The sequence below is a fragment of the Mirounga angustirostris genome, unplaced genomic scaffold (genome assembly GCF_029215605.1).
Source record: "Mirounga angustirostris isolate CCGP_5_RB_7025 unplaced genomic scaffold, mMirAng1.0.hap1 SCAF_17, whole genome shotgun sequence".
NCBI classification, from domain to species: domain Eukaryota; kingdom Metazoa; phylum Chordata; class Mammalia; order Carnivora; family Phocidae; genus Mirounga; species Mirounga angustirostris.
The window spans coordinates 25,424,671-25,445,903 of record NW_026991725.1 but is presented as its reverse complement, the minus strand read 5'-3'; the positions used below and the strand labels follow the sequence as shown (position 1 = coordinate 25,445,903).

Sequence of the window (21,233 nt, the reverse complement as noted above, 5' to 3'; positions counted from 1 at the left end):
GACATTTTGGTTCTCTTACCTCTGTCTGCAGAGTAATAGGAAGTCAGACAGGCAGCATCCTTGCAGCTTCAGAGTCACAGTTTGTGGCTGTGCTGGGCCAGGAAATACTTAAAACAGGAACACTCACAATAAGCAGCTGTGTCTCAGTAATAATGAGAGTAGTGTCCTTATCACCTGCTGATACACAGTATCATGAGGGAAGGAATCAAATCACCCCGGAAGGACCTGTTCCAATAGCCTTGTTGTGTGTGTGTGCGCACGCACGCGCACACACACACACTCACACACAAACTAGCAATACCACCCCAACAGGACAGAGAAACCTTACAGGTTTATGAAGTTGAGGGTCATTCAGGCAAGCTCCATTTGAGGGCTATGTAAAGTCACAGGAGGAACAATTAAATCAATAAATAGGTAGTTTATTAATCAGATTAATAACAATAATCAGGGATTCAGCCAATCTGGCAAGTATGGATGAAAATGAAAGGAGGCCTTTTTCCCCCTCCCTCTCATAGGTTTTTATATCTAAATTACGTGAAAGTGATTCATACACCCACGCATTATGAATCAGTATGGGAAATAATTTCAAGACCTCTCCTAGTGATGAAAGTGCAAGGTGAGCTCATTAAGTCTTAGCGATGATTATGTCAGCTGACCACAGTAAGCAGAGAATGTCTGGCTCAGTTTTTACACCCCAAGTCAAAGTTCAAGAAAGCCAGCCAAGATTGCAACTTAAAAAGCAGGGAAGAAAAAAAGCCAACACCCACAATAAAAATAAACACAGTCTGTCTGCTCTGCCCCCACCTTTTCTCCCATACCTCAGTGGGACAATCTGCCATGCAACACAGGTAGAAAGAATCCTAAGAGATGTGAGGAGAGGACACAAGGCCAGAGCGTCTCCTGGGTCCCCTGAAATCATGGGCCTTGGGAAGGTAGGTGGCAAACATAAATGATGACCAAAACTACCAGAGTCACCCAGGTGAGCATGGTTAATGAGAACTATGATATTCAAAACACAGCAGGAAGGGAGAAGGGAAGACCCCTGGGAAGCTGCAGATGCTTCTGCCCAAGTCAGTGTAGCTACCTTCTTAGAGGTTCTAGAGTCAAACCACTACACTCACCAGAAGCAAGAGATGTTCTCCCCTCCCTATGCCACCACTGGAGGCGGTGTTCCAGACAAGAGTACACAGTTTTCAGGTTTTGGTTTTTGTTTTTAAGCAAGGTTTAATTAAACTGCACAGCATCCAGAAGAAAGAAATGTACCAAAGAATCCAACCTGAGACCAGATTATACATTGTAGAGGGGTGGGGGGGGTGGGGGGGGAGAGGAATCACTGCTTATTGGGAGGGAGCACTGCAATTGGGATATAACTCCAAAATAAATCATACAATAAATTATTTTTTAAAAGAAAACTGATCCACATGCAAAGATGGACACACACACACACACCACACACACACACTCGCGCACACACACACACTCTGCACACGTCACTCTAGTCTTTTATTCAGTGTTGACTAGGACTTCCATGCTGGTCCGTGGGAAAGGACAAAGGTTAGACATGAGAAAAGAAGGCTTGGCCCCTCTGCCACCAGTGGAATGAGATTTAAGACAATTAGAGAGGAAACCCACTAGGTTGTTAGAAACAAGAGTAGAAAGAAGGAAACAGTTATCAAGGAAGATTTTAATTGCTTCAGAGAGGAAGAAAGCACAGAAATCTAACACAAGTAAAGGCACAATGACCGTGGAGTTGAATGGAACCAAATCCTTCCTTCAGTTAAAAGTTATCCTTCTTTCTGTATGTGTTTTGAAGGTGGCTGTAGTTTTGTTTCATTTCGCTTTTAAGAGAGGAGTCTTGAAGGCAGAGTTGTAATGCCTTCCATTCCCTAAGTCAGGGTGGCTTACAGAAAGCCACCTTGACCACATTGCCAGGGACTGAGATTCAGTAGGGAAAGAAAGGCTACAACTGGAATGTGAAGAATCAGATTTACAGTTGATTTTAGGTTGGGTTTCCAGAAGGACAGACAGCTCAGTGTAGTGCCATCAAAGGGCCTCAGATGCCCTATACTCCACCCCCAGAGCTTTGCAGAAGGAAAGGACCCTGGAGTCACATTTTTCCCCCACTCCCATAAGCACTCAGCCTACAGATTATTTCAAGTGATCAGGAGAATTAAAACACACCCCAACCCTGAGTTGCTCTGTAGCAAGTCTATTTACAATTTTTTCTCACCTCTCCCTGGAGGTAAATCTGGATTTCAAGTTGGGAAGCTATGAGGTGAGGGGATGCCCCCAGTGCAATGACCAGTGGCTAGTCTCCTTGCCTTGGCCAGTTGGGAGGGCTGGGATGCATTTCTGGAGACAAGCAGCCTCACATCCATCAGGTTGGGTAGCCCTAGGCGCCCTCCTCTGGGAGCCCGACTGTGAGGATGATGGGGCTCTGCAGCTGGAGGAAATCCTCACAACAGAAAAACCACACCTGGAATATCAAAGTGATCTGATCCAAGTTTGGTCACCAAAGAAGAGGGGGGGAAGAGGGGCATCTAGCTCATTTAAAAATCTGGAAGCCACTGCTCTGCTTCCCTGAAAGGGCGGAAAGAAACAATTAAGTTTTCCCCACTAGAGAAAAACATCATAAAACCAAACCCACACAAGGGCTTATAACACAGCTTCCTGATGCTTAGTTGGGCAATGTCTCTTCCTTCTGGGAGGGAGGGAATAAGGGGGTTAATGGGACTGGGCAAGAGTCTCAACATGAGACCACCCAATCTTCCACTGAAGAGACGACATTCCCACAAGCAGATAAAAAGAGCAGTTTAAAAGGTGAGAAGTTTTAGTGCTCTTGCAGCCGGCCCACCTTAAATCTATATTACAAGCTTTTTACAACATATAAAATAGATCAATAACTATGAGGATCACATGCCCATTCTTCGATAGTAAATATACATGATAATAAATCTGTTATTAACAGAGGGACCAAATAATGTATAAGGCAAAGACATTTAAATAGGTACTGTGCCATCAACATGCTCTCAAGAAGAAAATCCGATTAGATCCAGGCCCAGGCCTTTTTTCATGAGGCCAAGAAAATGAGAATACAATCAATACCCATGTGACACAGTCCAAATGCTGGGGAATATGAGGGGCAGCAGGTCACAGAAGAGGAAGATATCAGCCCCAATGAAAAGCTAGGGTTTGGCTTTTACTTGTGATTCTTATTTTGATGCTTTATGTTTGCGTAAAGGAAAAAAAAAAGGATACACTTTAATAACATTATACAAAAGGCATCAACTCCCATTTCAAAAACAAATGGGAAGACTTCACAGTCCAAGTTCAGTAACTGGTCAGCATCTCCCCTGGAATTCTGCTGCAGGGTTAATTAACTCTTGTATTCTCTCTTTTTCCCTCCACTCGTGCGTGCCCTGTCTCAGCACTAAGGGTTTCAGAATGCTGGGGATACTGCTGAGAGATAACTGCTAACAGATTTGAAAATAAAAATGATAAAGAGAATGATTAGAAAAGGTATGGTGACAGACCTCAACATGGTTTGTTCCAAGAGTCGATAAAGTCCAGGGGATGGCAGAGGATAGCAGACCCTGTACAAAGAACCCAAGCCGAGAGCTCTCCCATCTGGCACGGGAAGACTTGGGTTTCTCTGGGCACCATGCACAGATCCTTAGTCTGTGATCCAAGAGATTGGAGAGGTCCTGAAGGCGATTTAAGCCTGTGATGTACCTGGTGAAAATTTTTGACTTTCCCCATCCATTTCAAGAATAGCCTTGGCTCCTTCCCTGCTCTCACCCCGAACTTTGAGCAGTCTCTGCACTTGGCAAGAGTTGTAGCAAACTAAACCATCTCACGTGTAGAGCCCAGGAGCTCCATCCTGCTGTTGGAGAATGGTGAAGTCCCGTCCCACCATCCAAGCTCAGTTCCTACCTAGACTAGGACCCTCTATTTCCTCTGTGCCCTTGAACTAGGACCTGGAAGACGAAGAAACATATTGCTTGCTGGCTGCCAAGGAAGATCAACTGAACTGAGGCACACCTCACCAAAGTCTTTGTGCTTCCTGGCACAGAGGAATCTTTGACTGTCCCCATAAGCTTCTTCACCCTTCTCTATTCTGCTATGTTAACCCCTGCAGTCTTGCGAAGGCAAGAGTAGTGGAGAAAGGAACAGGAAGTACCTGCTCAGTCAGATGGGCTGTGAACTTTGGAACAAGCAGGCCTTAAAATCCTTCAAAGCCCACAGAGTTGATCCCTTCCACGAGGTGCTTCACCCTTCCCTTGTCATCCTAGACACCCATCAGGGGCTAAAGTCTCTGAGCAGGCCGTCAGGGCCAGTCAGAAAAGACTTCAGAGGTGTCAAGGCCAACGCCCGATCTTTCCATCTCCCACTGCAGGGTTTTGGAGTTTGTGAATCCGTAATGAATCAAACTGACTTTTCTTTTGAGGGGACGGGCATTGCAGAGAGGAATAACAGCCCTCAGCCTCAGCACCCTGAGAAAACAGGCAAATGGGCAGGGAATCCCAGAGGACACAAATGGCTCCTGGCCCCTTTGCTGCAGAGAAACTGACTAGCTCTAAAAGGATCCCCAGTTTATTTCACCCTCTCCTTTTATTAGATGTTTAGTTCAACTGATTAGTATTTAGTATTTATAATATCCAACTTCTCCCTGGGGTGGTGGCATGGGGTGGGGTGAGAGCAAAACCAAAATACCCCTAAAAAGAAAGCAGACCCATTTCTTTGCCCTTTCTTCAAACTTGACCTTTTAAAATAGATCACTTCTCTGCAAATTCCTTTCCTGTTTCACTAAAAATGCCCACCCCCAAGAAGTCCTGGCCATGCCAGCCTCCCAAATGAGGAAACATAATATACCCACCACGCTTCCCCCACAGTGGGTAGGAGAAAGTAGGAGTACAATTCTCCACCCTGCCCCAACAATGAATTCATTCATCACAACAAGGCACCTTTCCCCAAGAGGAAAGCAGGAGACATGGAAACTTTTTCCTCATCTGGCTAGCAGGGCTTGCGAGAGGAGGCATGGATTCAGGGTTTGAGACCCTACTGTCAATATAAAGAGTCCAATCACCAAGTCTAGAGACGAGATGCATAGATGGAGGTGAGTGGGGAGGACGCTTGGTGTCTAGAGATGGGTTGCACTGGAGAAACACATCAGGAGCTCTCATGCAGGTTTCAGGGGAATGGAAGGGACCATCTGAGCAGAGGAGAGGGTCCATCCTTTTCCTGAGGAACAGGACCAAGCCGGGCTTCACCTGAGAATGGGTGGCAGAGGTGGGGCTCCACGGGCAGCTGAAAAATATAAAAATAAAAACCACATACATAAGGTCAACCACCAAACCCTGAGTAACCCAAACATTCCTGAAATGACAGGCTCTTTAAGCTAACCTTCAAAATTTAGGGACTGGTTTTGTTGTTTCCTTGTTTTATTAGAAAATGCAGATGAGGAGAAGCAAATTTTAATCTAAGAAAAACACACCAATTCTACTTTCTATGGAATTATGGAAATACTTTCATTGACTACTCTTCTCACCTCTATTCGTTTTGCTGGGATATATTCTCTGAAAGTGTTTATATTCTTCTGGAGCAGGAAAGTCTTCTACTGGATGGAAAGAATACTTTGACTCAAAATCATCTGGGAAAGGAACAGAATATTAAGTCATATCACCCTTCCTTGTGCTCCCACACATTCTGTATCACTTCTGAGCCCCCCACCCCCTTGCTAATCTCCCTCAAATTCTGATGGACCACTAGGGCCTCCCTGGCCCACTAAACCAAGGTTCCTGAGGCCAGCAACAGCATTTCTCTATGCACCTTGCACACACAGAGGATACACTCAGAGGCTCTTTACATTAAGGAATGAGTCTTTGAATTGGTTCTTCAAATCTTTCCACCAAAAATCAGGCACTTCACAGGAAAGGAGCCCAGCTGTTTGCATGGAGGAGAAGGAAATACAGTTCTGTTTCAGTTAACAGTCATCTTAGAGACTGTCACCATGGGAAACCAACTAAACTGAATCCACAGACTGGTAGACATTAACCTAAAATGGGAATTTCTGTCACCAGCTAGTGAGAGATCTAACTAGATAATTCCCCTCTGGCCCAGATTACCCTCATTTAACTCTATACAAGAGAGTTGGGGCAGCCATCTCACGGTCTCCACTCCCACTTTCTGTGGGCCCCTCTAGAAGGCTCAGATTTTCGATCGGTGTGGCTCAAACACATTCCAAAAACCCTGGCCCCCCAATTAGGAACAGCCTAGACTGGGTGCAGAGAAAAGGCAACCATTCAAGAACCTAGAATGTTAGGGTTGAAGGAGACTGTAGAGATCTTTCCAGGGTCCTCAACAGAGGGTCTGAGGAAACCCTACAGACAACCTTTGCTTGGGGCTCCATCCTAGACCCAACGAATCAGAATCTCTTATGTGGGGCCTAAGACTCATTTATAACCTTGAAAAAGTTAAATCTGATACACTTCTGATCTCATCAACCTCCTCATTTCACAGATGAGGGAAGTGAGTCCCAGAGAAGTGAAGTAACTTCTTCAAAGTAACACAGCCAGGTAATGGCTCTGTATTATTAATGTCGTGTACCATGGGTTGTTTTTGTTGTTGTTTTTTAAAGGTCCAGAAAAGGCCCTCTCTTTCCTAGGAAGATACATCATTCCTGTATGAATAATCCTGAAAAGGATAAAGTCTCTGACCTAAAAGCTAACCACAAATGATCCTTGGGGGGCAAGAGAGTATAGCTTTGGAGTTATTAGCACAACACCTCCTGATTTTACTTCAATCTCTTTTAAAGCAATCATACCTAGAATTCATATAAGACAAGGGATGTCAATAGAGGGGGCCCAGAAATCTGAGGGAAAGTCAGGAGAAGAACTGTTGTGAACAAAGGATACCCAATGACCATTCCCACTCTAGAGTGGCCACTGGAATTAGTGAAGTCACCACAGGAACTATGAGACTAAAACACCTAGTTACTTACCCAAGAAAGATCGGACAGTGGTAATAGAATCTCTGTGGCCATTCCTCAGGGGTGGTGGAGGAGGAGGGGGTGGTCCAGCTGGCGTCCTTGAGGGCGGAGGTGGGGGCTTTCCTCGGCTCAGGGGTTCTGACCCATGCATTCGGTACGGTGGGGGGGGAGGGGGAGCATCCCTGGCACCATTTCGGATCATGGGTGGCGGGGGTGGAGGAGCTGCAAGCAAAATCCAAAGCAGTTAGGTTGGGACACACAGACAGTGAGGGGTGGGGCAATTTGAGAGATGTGGTCTAAGAGTGCCTTGGTGCCTTTCCCAAAGAGCAGGGCTCTGGGAGCCTCCAGGCAGCATGTCGGGTATCAGATTCAACCTCCTCTCACCCCTATTTAACAGCGGGAACATTCTTCCAGATCTCAAAGTCCGGAATAAATGTGTGACCCTTTTCATTTCCTGTGACAAGTCAGTCAAGAACTGCCTACTTTTGATGGTCTTTTCCCCGCCTTTCCATGCCTTCCTCCACAATCCTAATTCAAAGCTTTCTCATATTTAGCCTGTTCTACTGCAAAAAGCTTCCCAAATGTTCTCCTTGCTTCTCATCTCTTACCAATCCATTCTGCATACCAACTCACTAATCTCCTCCAAAATACTTGCTCAAACTTTTCCAAGGGCTTTGCATTTCCTCTATCATGAAGTTTCAAATCCTTAGCTTCAACCCCAACTGGGTCTCACCCCATCATCCTCTTTTTTTTTTTTTTTAAAGATTCTATTTATTTATTTGACAGAGACACAGGGAGAGAGGGAACACAAACAGGGGGAGTGGGAGAGGGAGAAGCAGGCTTCCCACGGAGCAGGGAGCCTGACGCGGGGCTCGATCCCAGGACCACAACTGGAGCCGAAGGCAGACACCTAACGACTGAGCCACCCAGGCGCCTCCTTTCTTACACAGTAACTTACCATGCCAGGCAGCCTGATTTCACCTTGTCCTCTTCCTTGCTTGATTCCTAGGCTGAGACTCCCACTGTTGCCTCTCTATCTCTCTACTACATCTTGTATTGTAATTTTTCATTTTATGTGCCTCTTCTCCAGCACACTAAGTCAGGGTAGTGCCATTCATCTGAGTTCCCAAGCTCAGCCAAATGTACAGCACACAGTAGGTATGCAATCAACATGTGCTGACTAAACCAAACCACATATGCTTGGCTCATGTGACTCCCCCAAAAGAAGCATAAATGAGATCCGTCTTCCCTTACTACCAAACCCTACCTCTCCTTTAAGATTCAACTCAAGCCCCATCTTCTACAGGCTTTCCCAAAGCAATGCACTCTATTCTAATCCCCTCCTTCTTTGTTCTCCCATAGCATTTATAGGCTGTGTCACTTACTCTAGCATTTAGTAGTACAGACTAAAATGAGTGATTCTCAAAATATGTATAGTAGGTTCATCTGCAGAGTTGCATATCTCCAATGATAGGCTCCTTGCTCAGAAAAACTGGGAATGCCTCTTTGGGAATTGTCTCCAAACTCAGTTTCTAACCAGGCAGATCCGTAAATATTATATGATGTTCATATCTCATTTTTCTTTTTTTAAAAGATTTTATCTATCTATCTATCTTACAAAGAGTGCATGCGCGCATGTGTGCAAGCTTGGGGGAGGAGCAGAGGGAGAGGGACAAGCAAACTCTGTGCTGAGCGCGGAGCCCAACGCGGGGCTTAATCTCACGACTCCAGGATCATGACCTGAGCGAAACCAAGAATCAGATGGTCAACTGACTGAGCCACCCAGATGTCCCTCGTATCTCATTTCTGAGGTTGCACAACCATCAATAAAAATATTCATACCTACGTCTCTTTTCAAAAATCAAATTCACTCTTAAAAGACAAAAATGTGGGGCGCCTGGGTGGCTCAGTTGCTTAAGTGTCTGCCTTCGGTTCAGGTTATGATCCCAGAGTCCTGGGATCGAGCGCTGCGTCAGGCTCCCTGCTCAGTGGGGAGTCTGCTGCTCCCTCTCCCCCTGCCCCTGCTTGTGCGCTCTCTCTCTAGCTCACTCTCTCAAATAAAATGAAATCTTAAAAAAAAAAAAGATAAAAATGTGTCACCAAGCAGAAGGTAACATCAAAAACACATATGAAGACATGGCAACATCACTGGAATAGGCTCTAAGTAAGGTGTTTGTATTATGTTGTTCTATTCTTTTCATTAACTAACGAAAAGAGCAGCTACCATTTATTTGGTTTCTGTTATATTCCAGGCACTGTCCCAGGTACTTTATAGGCACTGCACTTTAAAAATTCTTCCGCCACTCCTGCAAAGTATGTGGTATTATCCCCATTTCACAATGAGGAAACTGGGACTCAGGCTGTTTGTCTGAGGTCACAAATTTAATAGACTCAGCACACATCTGCTCTTTCCACTATGCCCACACTGCTTTACTTAACTACCCTAAGTACTATATTAACTCCCCCCAAAATGTATAACCCACTGAGACAGAAGTTTATCTTCTGGTACCAACGCCATGTCCAATAAATAGTTGTTTCCTAAATAATACATGGAGAGACTACTCAGCTTAACAGACAACACTGGTTTAGTGATAAAGGGTGTATCATCATCATCATCTTTTTTTTTATAAGTACGCTCTACACCCATCGTGGGGCTTGAATGCATGACCCTGAGATCAAGAGTCACATGCTCCTACCGACTGAGCCAGCCAGGCGCCCAAGAGTATTATCTTCTTATTCCTCCTGAACTACTGTTGGAATTTCTGTAGAGTGACCGCAGTTAAGAAAGATGCAGTAATGGGATAATTTATGTAGACAAGGGGTCCAGCACTGCAGGCCCAGTAAATGTTAGTTTTCACTTCCCCTAAGATGCACTCTGAATGTCTCCTTCACTCTTTTCAAGGTTTAAGTATGGACAGAGGCTATTAGAAGCAATAACTAAAGAGAAGCCTCCTTACCACCACCTAGCTGATCTCTGAACCTTGATTTCATCCCAAATCTGCCCAAACCAAAGCTCTTTCAGGTCACCTTCAAAATATTTCCCTAAAACCCAGATTTCTCAGGACCCTGAGTCTGTATCTATTCTAGGGGAGGTCAGGGAGTGTAAGGCAGGGTTAGCCAGGCTCAAAAGGACACCAGCTAGACACTGGGCAGGTGGCAGTGATTAGAGCCACCCCAGACTGGCCAAATAGAGCAGGACTAAGAGTAATCTGCCCTCCCTCAGGGACGGTCATCCCAACCAGGTTCTGCCATCTCCAGTAAGTTTCTGAGCTCTTTGTCACATACAATTTTAGGACCCTTTCAAGTGACAGAGCTGGAACCCAAGGACTGTAAGAAAGAAGCAGTTTGTAGAAGAAACTTCGGGGTGGGAGATCACCTTTTGTAAACCTAGAGAAACCCAATTTTGAGGAAAGCAAAAAATAAACAAATGAACAAAATTTAAAAATTCCCTTAAAAATAGTGTGTTTTAGGGCGCCTGGGTGGCTCAGCTGGTTAAGCGACTGCCTTCGGCTCAGGTCATGATCCTGGAGTCCCTGGATCGAGTCCCGCATCGGGCTCCCTGCTCGGCAGGGAGCCTGCTTCTCCCTCTGACCCTCCCCCCTCTCATGTGCTCTCTCTCTCTCATTCTCTCTGTCTCAAATAAATAAAAAATCTTTAAAAAAAAAAAATAGTGTTTTACTCTGCAAAGAAAAAATTCAGAAACCCTATGGACCAATAAAATTGGTCCCTGAGCACCCTGGGAAGACAAAAGACTCCATACTTTTTCAAATGTAAATAATTCATATAGAAACAAAAGTATATTATCACATAATATTGTCATATGATTTAATAACAGAGATAAATCCATGAACTACCTGGAAACCCTTGCATAAAACCATTAACAGTTATCAGCATACTACAGTTTACAAAGAACTTTCATACATACTTTTATTTACAACCACCCCTGAAGGTGTACTATGAACACGTGAGGAAACAAACTCAGAATCAGGGGCACCTGGGTGGCTCAGTCGTTAAGCGTCTGCCTTCGGCTCAGGTCATGATCCCAGGGTCCTGGGATCAAGCCCCACATTGGGCTCCCTGATCCACAGGAAGCCTGCTTCTCCCTCTCCCACTCCCCCTGCTTGTGTTCCCTCTCTCGCGGTCTCTTTTTCAAAAAATAAATAAAATCTTAGAAAAAAAACAACAACTCAGAATCAGAGCTATCTTCCCAATGTCACACAACAAAGAGAGCCAATACTCACAAGATCTCTGACTAAAATATCTCAATTTTCTCTCTGTGTTATCACTCTAAGAACTGCTGCTCTGGTTACAGAGATGGAAAGCTGGCCAAGGCCTCCATCAGGTCTCAAAGTTGGTGATGGCTAAGGGACAAAAGAACAAAGCTCATAACTTCACATTTTTCTGAAGAAACCACAAAGAAAGAACAGCGAAGTGGGAAGCAAGTCTGCAGACATTTAAAACTACTCAATTCAGGATGCATGGCTGGCTTAAGTCGGTAGAGCATGTGACTCTTGATCTCGGGGTCTTGAGTTCAAGACCCACATTAGGCCTACAGTTTAGTTTAAAAAAATTAAATTAAATTAAAAAAATAAAACTACTCAGTTAAACCCACAGAAATTATATTTTTCCCCGCTTCTATTCCTGGATAGGATTAGAAAGATATGGGCTCTGCTTCGCTTTAGAGTTTTAAAAAAAAAAAATCCCTGGGACGCCTGGGTGGCTCAGTTGGTTAAGCATCTGCCTTCAGTTCAGGTCATGATCCTGGGGTCCTGGGATCAAGTCTGGCATTGGGCTCCTTCCTCAGCAGGGAGCCTGCTTCTCCCTCTGCCTGCCGCTCTCACTCTCTCTGACAAATGAATAAATAAAATCTTAAAAAAAAAATCCCTGGGGCGCCTGGGTGGCTCAGTTGATTAAGCGCGTCTGCCTTCGGCTCAGGTCATGATCCCGGGGTCCTGGGATCAAGCCCTATCGGGCTCTCTGCTCAGCAGGGAGCCTGCTTTTCCCTCTCCCTATGCCTGCTGCTCCCCCTGCTTGTGTTCTCTCTCTCTCTCTGTCAAATAAATAAATAAAATATTAAAAAAAAAATCCCTAAGTTAAAAAATCATTTTTAACCTAAACTTTGTAGAATCAAAGGCCACCTTAGGACTAGGATTCTTATGGCTAAAGCCAGGGAGACACGGGGGCAGGAATGTACCAGGTTACCGTACGACTGCCGTATGCTGGACTGCCAGCTCCCGGAATACAAATCTCTACGTACCTCACCAAGCAGCAGCACAGGTTAAAGGGCTTTCAATACGTGCTTCCTGATGACTTAATTTCTTAATCAATGATCCAAACCTGCAAGGACTGTTTAAAAGCTCAAAAGCCATTTGTGGAGGATGTGGCTCAAAGTCCAATGATAAAAGAGGACACCAGAGCCAAAATTCCTGAGTCTAAGAAGGTCCCAGACAGCTTCATGGTCTCCCTAACTCTCTACTTTCAGTCATGCTATTTTGTAAAAGGACTACACAACCTCTTCTTTTTCTAGAGCCCCTTAATCCCCTCTTCACCCAGTTTAGGCTCATGGTCCACTGTTAAAATCACTCCCTGACCTACACCCTTAGCTTCCCTGCCCCACTCTCCCTTAGTGCCCCACATGCCTAAAAAAGCTAACCTTGGTTAAACACCAGGCTGCCACTACTCAGCACCTGCAAACACATAGCTGAACACACACTGTGCTAACCTCACTTTGAGGGTATGGCTCCTAATCCTGAGTTAGCCTTTCATGCTGCTGGTTATCCCAGCACACTTCCCCACCCCCTTCACTCTCCCACGTTCCCAGAGGACCACTTCATGCCCCTCTCTCTCCTTCCCTCTCCTCATTCACAGCAGATGTCCTTGTTTTCTATTTCACCAATAAGAAACAAACCAGAAGGGGCACCTGGTTGGCTCAGTCGGTTAAGCATCTGCCTTTGGTTCAGGTGATGATCCCAGAGTCCTGGGATGGAGCCCCATGTCCGGGCTCCTTGCTCAGCAGGGAGCCTGCTTCTCCCTCTGCCCTTCCCCCTACTTGTTCGTTCTCTCTCTCTCAGATGAATAAAATCTTAAAAAAAAAAAAAAAAACAGGGCGCCTGGGTGGCTCAGTCGTTGGGCGTCTGCCTTCGGCTCAGGTCATGATCCCAGGGTCCTGGGATCGAGTCCCGCGTTGGGCTCCCTGCTCGGCGGGAGGCCTGCTTCTCCCTCTCCCATTCCCCCGCTTGTGTTCCTGCTCTCGCTATCTCTCTCTCTGTCAAATAAATAAATAAAATCTAAAAAAAAAAAAAAAAAAAAACAACAAATAAACAGAAGAAACTTTGCACATGCTCCTACCACTATGCCTACCTACCCACTTACATCTATGACTATGCACTCTGCCTTCCCTCCCTGTTACCATGGAAGAACCGTGTTCTTATCTAAGGTCAACCCATTACCTATGGATCAGATTCCATTCCTTTTAGCCTTTTAGGGAACATTACTCAGGCAATCTCCCCCCTTTCTACTGTATCATTTCATCAGTATACAAACAGATGCTGAAATCTCTCTCATCCTGGAGAGGAGGGGTCCCAACCCTCAATCCCACATTCTCCTCCAGCAACCATCCCATTTATCTGCGCCCCCACCCCTGCTCCCCTTTAAGCAAGCTGAGATTTATACATTGCTATCTCCAATTCCTCTCTCCCTATCCCCAAGTTCCCAAACACGTCTTAGACTTTCACCCTCATCCTCCACCACTCCGCTGAAACTACCAAAAGGATATTATGTTGTTTGGGGGTCCCCCCAAAGGACTCCATGTTGCTAAGACCAATGCCATTCTCAGTTTTTAGTCCTGGACACAGCTAATCACTCCATCTTGGCATCTTTCCAGCATCCTCGTTTTCTTCCTCACTAGGGGCTCTTTCTTAGCTTCCTCTGCTTGCTACTCTCCATCTCTGACCTCTACTATAAAGGCCTCAACCTCTTCTCTATCTAGACTGACTCCCTAGGTGAGCTCACCCAGCATGTGGTTTTCAGTATCATTCAAATTTCTCTAGCCCAGATCTTTCACCTCAACTTCAGAGTCTGACAGACATCCAAGAGAAAATAATGAACTGGTGTTTGGCTAACAGGCATGTCAAACTTGACTTGTTTGAAAGTGAACACCTGTCTTCTTCCCCCAAAACCTGCTGCAGTCCTACCTACCTGCCTGGTTTACTGCAACAGCCTCCTAAGTGGTCTCCCTTGCCACCTCTGTCCCCTGCAGTCCGTTTTCAACACAGGAGTTTGTCAGCCTTTTATTTTTATTTTATTTTAAGATTTTATTTATTTATTTGACAGAGAGAGTACAAGCTGGGGGAGCAGCAGGAGGAGAGGGAGAAGCAAGGAGCCCGATGCGGGGCTCAATCCCAGGACCCTGGGATCATGACCTGAGCCGAAGGCAGAAGCTTAACCGACTGAGCCACCCAGGCACCCCGAGTTTGTCATCCTTTTAAAAGCTAAAGCAGGGGTGCCTGGGTGGCTCAGTCATTGGGCATCTGCCTTTGGCTCAGGTCATTATCCCTCATGATCTCAGGGTCCTGGGATCGAGCCCCGCATCTGGCTCCCTGCTCAGCGGGAGGCCTGCTTCTCCCTCTCCCACTCCCCCTGCTTATGTTCCCTTTCTTGCTGTCTATCAAATAAATAATCTTTAAAAAATAAATAAGAAAAAATAAAAGCTAAAGCAATGTTTCTCCTCTGTTCCAACGGCCTCCAGTGGCTCAGCATTTCACCGAGTAAATCCCAGTCTTGACAAAGTCCTACAGCATTCTCCTGTGGAAATCTAGCTTCCTGACCTCCATGTCCCGCCACTCTTCCCCCCTCACTCATTCCAGTCCTGCCACAATGGCCTCCCCGCTGTCCCCAGTCTCAGGGCCTTTGTATTTGCTGTTCCCAATGCCTCAATAGCTGTTCTCCCAGATAACTGCTTAGCTTACTCCATCACTCTCTTCAGGTCTTTGCCAGATCGTTACTCTATCAGTAAGGCCTTCCCTAACCCTACTCTCACCCACCTCTGCAATAAAAAATATCACCATCACCCTCCACCTCAGTATATCTTATTCCCCTTCTCTGCTTTGTATTTCTCTAAAGCATCTACATACTGTGTCTTTATATATATGTATGTATGTATTTTTTTATTTTTTTTTTTACTAGTTTATTTGCTTGACTGTCCACAGAGAACAGGAATCTTCTGTCTTTTCTACTGATTGCTGTTTCGCTAAAAGCAGTCTTACACACAAAAAAGCACTCAGTAAACCTGTTGAATGAGTAAGTGAATTCTTTTTTCTCTTCAATCGCTGAAGGAGAGCTTTGGAGAAAAGGGTGAGAAGAGAAACTCAATTCTCCGTCTGACAGGAAGAAAAGGTGCTTCCAGGCACTTACCTGCTCCCCGACTGGGAGGGTCCCGGGCTGGGGGAGGTGGTCTATTACTCTGTAGCGACGGGGAGGCTGAGGTGGGTGGAGGAGGCGCTAGGCCTCTGACAGGCCCCGATGTCTTCCTATGCAAAGAATTGTGTCTCTGTGGCAGCTCAGGGGCTGACTCATTAGTGGGACTGGAGGGTCCATTGGGGACCCCAGGAGGCTGGCGGTAAGGCGGAGGAGGAGGAGCCAGAGACTGGCCACTTGGTCCCGTTCTGATATTCCCAGGGGAAGGGGGTGGTTTCACTGGGGGTGGAGCAGGAGGTCCCTCCCGACCAGGGTGCAGCCTCTGTCCAGGTGTGGGCGGCAAGGGTTTCTCTCTGTTGTAGGCAGGGGCTTTGCTGCTGTGCATGGGCAGAGGCGTCGGGGGTGCGTTGGCACGCCGCCCCGGGGGTGGCGGAGGAGGGGCAGAGGAGCTGTGCTTCATGCCTGTACTGCTGGTGGTATTAGGCCGAGAGAGGTCCGGTAACGAGGGTCTCTGCATCCGGGGTAGTTCTGGGAGTGAGGCTCGGCTGCCGTCTGTATCATCTTGAGGGCGCCCACTGGCTGTAGACACCGGTGGCCTTGGGGCAGCAGCTCGAGAACTGGGGACTTGTAGGGCTGGCTTACCAGCTAGGTTCTCTACAAATACACCAGGTAGCATGCGATCAACAGAGCTAGATACGTGTTAGTCAGTATCTCTGCTTCACCCAGCCTCCTTAGTGTAACCTGCACGGTAGCAGGTTAAATACCTGTATAGTTCTGGATTTTAATCTGGTTTCAGGCTCAGGGCTCACTGACAAATACTGCTGATACAAGTTGAACACATTTTTACTTAACCCCTCAGCTTTGGCTTTATTCTGCTCTGTAACTCCTCCCCTGCTCCCACTTCTCCTTCCTCCCACCTCTACCACACACCTGAACCCTAGATGACCCACTTGGGACTAGTCAGAAATTAACGCACTTGGGAAATACCCTAAGAAAGTACTGATCAGATACCTGAAACGTCCTTGGCTCCCACAGGTCGGAGCTTCGGCACTCCCCCTTGGAAGAGACCTCCCTTGGGCTGCAGGGCAGCTGCTCCAGAGCCATAAGCACCACTGCTTCCTTTTGGTTCTGGAAAGCATACCATTAGGGTTTTCACTTCACATGCTGGGAGCTGGTGAGCAAGTCAATCCTGAGTAGAAACCCCTCCTCTATTTAGGCTTTAATTTGAAAACAAAGCGACCCTGCTTTTGCATTAAAAAAAAAAAAAAAGGCTAGGCCTCTCAGCTCCACACCTTCAGGTAGAGATGAAACTCTTCACTGTGATGAAAGAGAAAGAACATAAGGAACAAGGAGCCAAACTTCCCTCATTTAGGAAAGGCAAAGAGAAAACCAGGATCAAGACACTTTCAGCAGAGTTCTCTGGGCTCTCCTCTCCAAGTCCCATATGGTAAGGGGGCCAGGGACTTAGGGATCCAGGTGTGAGCAAACTCTCCAGAGGCCTATCAGAATGGACACTTGTGGCAATTATAAAATCTTCACTAGCTTCAGCTTAGCGGTTTTTAGTGACACGATGGTCTCCTCAGAGAACAGCCAAGGATGTGCCCTAACGAGAGCACTAGTTACCGTAGGAGATGGGAGTCTTTCCCCAGAGAATACTTCCCAAAGGTCAAAAAGAAACTTCTAAGGTATTCAAATAAAAAGATGTGAAGACAGCCAAAGAACATTCAAAGAAAACTCTCCTAAAGGACAAAATGTTCCCAACAAAAATGACAGCCAAGTCTCCAAGTCAATCCTGGGATCCTGGTGGCTCACTAGGAAATGAAGATTATTAGACTCACTCTCAAGGATGGGAGCACTCCGATCATTAATGTTGGTCACCTTCTTCAGCTTGGTCCCTTTGCAGATGTCCTGTAAGAGGGCACCTCGATTCCGCTGCTCATCTCTACTCAGCTTGGGCTGCTCTGTGTGTGCCTAGAGGAAGAGGGGAAAATATAACTATTCATCCTAAATAGTTCCCTCTACCAGGAGCTTGGGATAAATACCTTAAGCCAAGCTGGATTTCATTAATGCCTCTCTAACCTAATCAGATCCTGCACCAAATATCCGTACCAATGTGCGCTCTCATTCTTCTTAGTCCTTCTTCTGTTGTGCCTTCTGTGAAGGGTGCAGGTCCTATTCAGAAGCTCCCAAAAGGAGGCCTTATCTGGGGCACCTGGGTGGCTCAGTCAGTTAAGTGTCCAACTTTTGATTTCAGCTCAGGTCATGATCTTGAGGTCATGAGATCAAGCCCAGGCGTAGAGCCTGCTTGGGATTTTTCTCTCTCCCTCCTCCCAACCCTCCCCCCCCAATCTCTCTCTCTTTAAAAAAAAAAAAAAAGAGGCCTTAGGTAATACTGAGTACCTGTGTGCTGGGCTTGTGTGTTAGAAGCTTTACATGTATGAATGCAAACACTGACTGAGTCCCTACTATGCCTCAGGCTAAGCATGTTACTTCCATTATCTCATTTAAATCTTGAAATATTTTTATGAAATAAGTATTATTATCATAACCCATTTGGAAAGTGCAAATAGTTGAAATGTTTCCTGAGGCTATGCACCCAATAAATAGTAAAGCAAGGATTCCAACCCAGTTGATTCCAAAATGCCTATTGTATCTCAATTAACAGACCTTATTGCTTCCCTATTACTTTATATTCCTTTTTTTTTTTTTAAAGATTATTTATTTATTTGACAGAAAGAGAGAGAGATAGCGAGAGCTGGAACACAAGCAGGGAGAGTGGGAGAGGGAGAAGCAGGCTTCCCACCGAGCAGGGAGCCTGATGCAGGGCTCGATCCCAGGACCCCAGGATCATGACCTGAGCCGAAGGCAGACGCTTAACGACTGAGCCACCCAGGCGCCCCCTTATTACTTTATATTCTAAACAATGTTATAAAATAGACCATACTGGGGCACCTGGATGGCTCAGTCGCTTAGATGTCCGAGTCTTGGTTCCAGCTCAGGTCATGATCTTGGGGTCATGAGATCAAGCCCCGTGGCATGCTCCACACTCAGTGCGGAGTCTGCTTGTCCCTCTCCCTCTGCTCCTCCCCCTGCTCATGTGCACAAACTCTCTCTCAAATAAACGAGTCAATAAAATCTTTTAAAAATAAAGTAACATAAAATAAAATAGCCGTATTATTCCCATTCCAAAGATGAGGAAATGAAGGTTTAGAAAAGTTAATGTCACATAGTTAGTAAATGCAGAGCTGGTCTGATTATGTCAAAGCCCATGCCTTTCCCATTTACCCTATGGTCTCTTCCAACATCTTATTTCTTTTTGAGTTCTTCACCCTCCACCTACCTCTTAAATGCCATTTCAGAGTCCTATCCTCAGCCTCCATCTAAATCCCCCCGAGCAAGCTCACCTGGTCACAGGGTTTGAATATTGCTGAAAAGCCCAAGTATCTCAAATCTTTGTATCTCATCGCCACTCCTGGCCCTGAGCTTCACACCCATATGTGCCAATGTCCACAGGACATCTTCAAATGAATATCCCACATATACCTAAAATGCAACACATCAGACCATGTTCCTTACACAATTTTTAAATGTAGAGCTTTTTAAATTAACCACACAGTGGAATTTTTTGGAAACCATTAAAAAATGATTCTAAAATCCATCTGGAAGATTAAGTATAGGAAAAAAAACTAAGAAAATGGGACTAGTACCACCAAAAGCTAGGACCAGGAGCACAGGGACAGACAGCCAGATAAATGGAAAACAGAAAAGTCCATAAACAAACCTACGTCTACATAAGAAATAATAAAAGTGGGGGTGCCTGGGTGGCTCAGTCAGTTAAGTATCTGCCTTCGGCTCAGGTCATGATCCCGGGGTCCTGGGATAGAGCCCCATGTCAGGCTCCCTGCTCAGCGGGGAGTCTGCTTCTCCCTCTCCCCCCAACCCTCCCCTCTGCCCATGCTCTCACTAGTTCTCTCCCTCTCTCTTTTAAATAAATAAATAAAAATTCTTAAAAAGAAAAAAAGAAATAATAAAAGTGTATTCCAGCAGTGCAGAAAACACAGACTATTAAATATAAGCTACTAATAATAACTGGCTAAGTTTGGAGAAAAAACAATCAAGTTAAATCCCTACCTTATAGTTTACTCTCAAATTCTAGTTGAGTTATAAAACATAAATGTAAAAAACACCCAGAGTACTATATGAAAAAAATAGGTAAGGGGAAGGACATGACAACTAAAATACAAGGAAAGACTGGAAGACTTGTTTATTATAAATTATTTACTTAGGAATATAGTAAGTCAATGATAGACTGGAAGGAAAAAGTCATCTGTGACACACAAAGGTAGTGTCCTAACTCTATGCAACATTAACATAAAGATGACTTATAAATCAATAGGATAATAAGCAAAGGATATAAACACTGTGTAAAAGAAATCCTGGAGCCAGCAAATATGGAAAAAAAAATTAAAAATGCAGGCTAAAACACAGTATCATTATTTACCAATGAAACTGGTAAAAGTTAAAATTATAACAGGAGACTGCTAGCTTCATGAAGGCAGGGTCTACGGCTCACTGTTGTACAGTGCCTGGCACACGGAGGATGCTCAAAAAAATGCGCAGAATACGTAACTTCGTATGGTGGTCGTAAGGATTGAGGGGAACAGGTACTCTTTTGTATTATCCGGAGGAAGCTAAATTAGTATGATCTTTCCAGTTTATGTATCAAACACCTTTTTTTTTTTTTGAGAGATGGTGGGGAGGGGCAAAGAGATAGGGAGAGAAAGAATCTTAAGCAGGCTCCACGCCAAATGCAGAGCCCGACACAGGGCTGGATCTCACCACCCTGAGATCATGACCTGAACCGAAATCAAGAGATAAGACACTTAACCGACTGATCCACCCAAGCACCCCTTGTACCAAACACCTTTAAAAAGTCTACACAAGGGGCGCCTGGGTGGCTCAGTCATTAAGCATCTTCCTTCGGCTCAGGTCATGATCCCAGGGTCCTGGGATTGCGCCCTGCGTCTGGCTCCCTGCTCCGCGGGAAGCCTGCTTCTCCCCTCTCCCACTCCCCCTGCTTGTGTTCCCTCTCTTACTGTGTCTCTCTCTGTCAAATAAATAAATAAAATCTTTAAAAAAAAATTAAAAAATTAAAAAAATAAAAAGTCTACACAAGAATTGTACCTACGAATTAACTTTAAGAAAACAACTAGAGAAGGGGCGCCTGGGTGGCTCAGTTGGTTAAGCGACTGCCTTCGGCTCAGGTCATGATCCTGGAGTCCCGGGATCGAGTCCCGCATCGGGCTCCCTGCTCAGCGGGGGGTCTGCTTCTCCCTCTGACCCTCTTCCCTCTCGTGCTCTCTCTCTCTCATTCTCTCTCTCTCAAATAAATAAATAAAATCTTTAAAAAAAAAAAAAAGAAAGAAAACAACTAGAGAAGTACACAAAGATGTTATTAATAGCATAAAACTGAAAATAATCTACAAGTTCAATCAAAAGGAACACTGATGGCATAAGCATAGAAGGGAAAATGCCAGTTAAGCTCTTAACGATGTTGAAGTATCTTTAGACAGCAAATGTTTGACACAATCAAGTAAAGAATATTACAAAACATTTAACAAGATTAATATTCTCTTCTATATAATAGGAATAATAGTAAAACCTATCTCACCAGGTAGTTTTGACAATTAAATGAGATAATAACACTTCTCAAGGGCTTAGCACAGTGTCTGGTGCTCAATAAGCAGTAGTTGTATTGAAAGAAAAAAAGGTACAGACATACCGAATATTTCCAGAAGGATATATACACTAATATCAACAAAAGTTAATT

General features: G+C 45.1%; 1 protein-coding gene across 3 annotated transcripts in view; it reads right to left on the bottom strand.

Annotated features, from left to right (window-relative positions):
- Positions 1 to 507: 507 nt before the first annotated feature.
- WIPF2 (WAS/WASL interacting protein family member 2) overlaps positions 508 to 21,233 on the bottom strand; it is a 51,110-nt gene continuing 30,384 nt past the window's right edge. For all 3 annotated transcript variants that reach the window (XM_045888959.3, XM_045888960.3, XM_064582393.1), the window contains 6 exons: positions 17,242 to 17,374; positions 16,415 to 16,531; positions 15,401 to 16,057; positions 7,001 to 7,210; positions 5,549 to 5,650; positions 508 to 5,307 (listed from right to left, as the gene is read on the bottom strand). In XM_045888959.3, the coding sequence (XP_045744915.1) occupies positions 5,267 to 5,307; positions 5,549 to 5,650; positions 7,001 to 7,210; positions 15,401 to 16,057; positions 16,415 to 16,531; positions 17,242 to 17,374 (1,260 nt within the window). In that variant the 3' untranslated portion in view covers positions 508 to 5,266. The remainder of the gene's footprint in view (positions 5,308 to 5,548; positions 5,651 to 7,000; positions 7,211 to 15,400; positions 16,058 to 16,414; positions 16,532 to 17,241; positions 17,375 to 21,233) is intronic.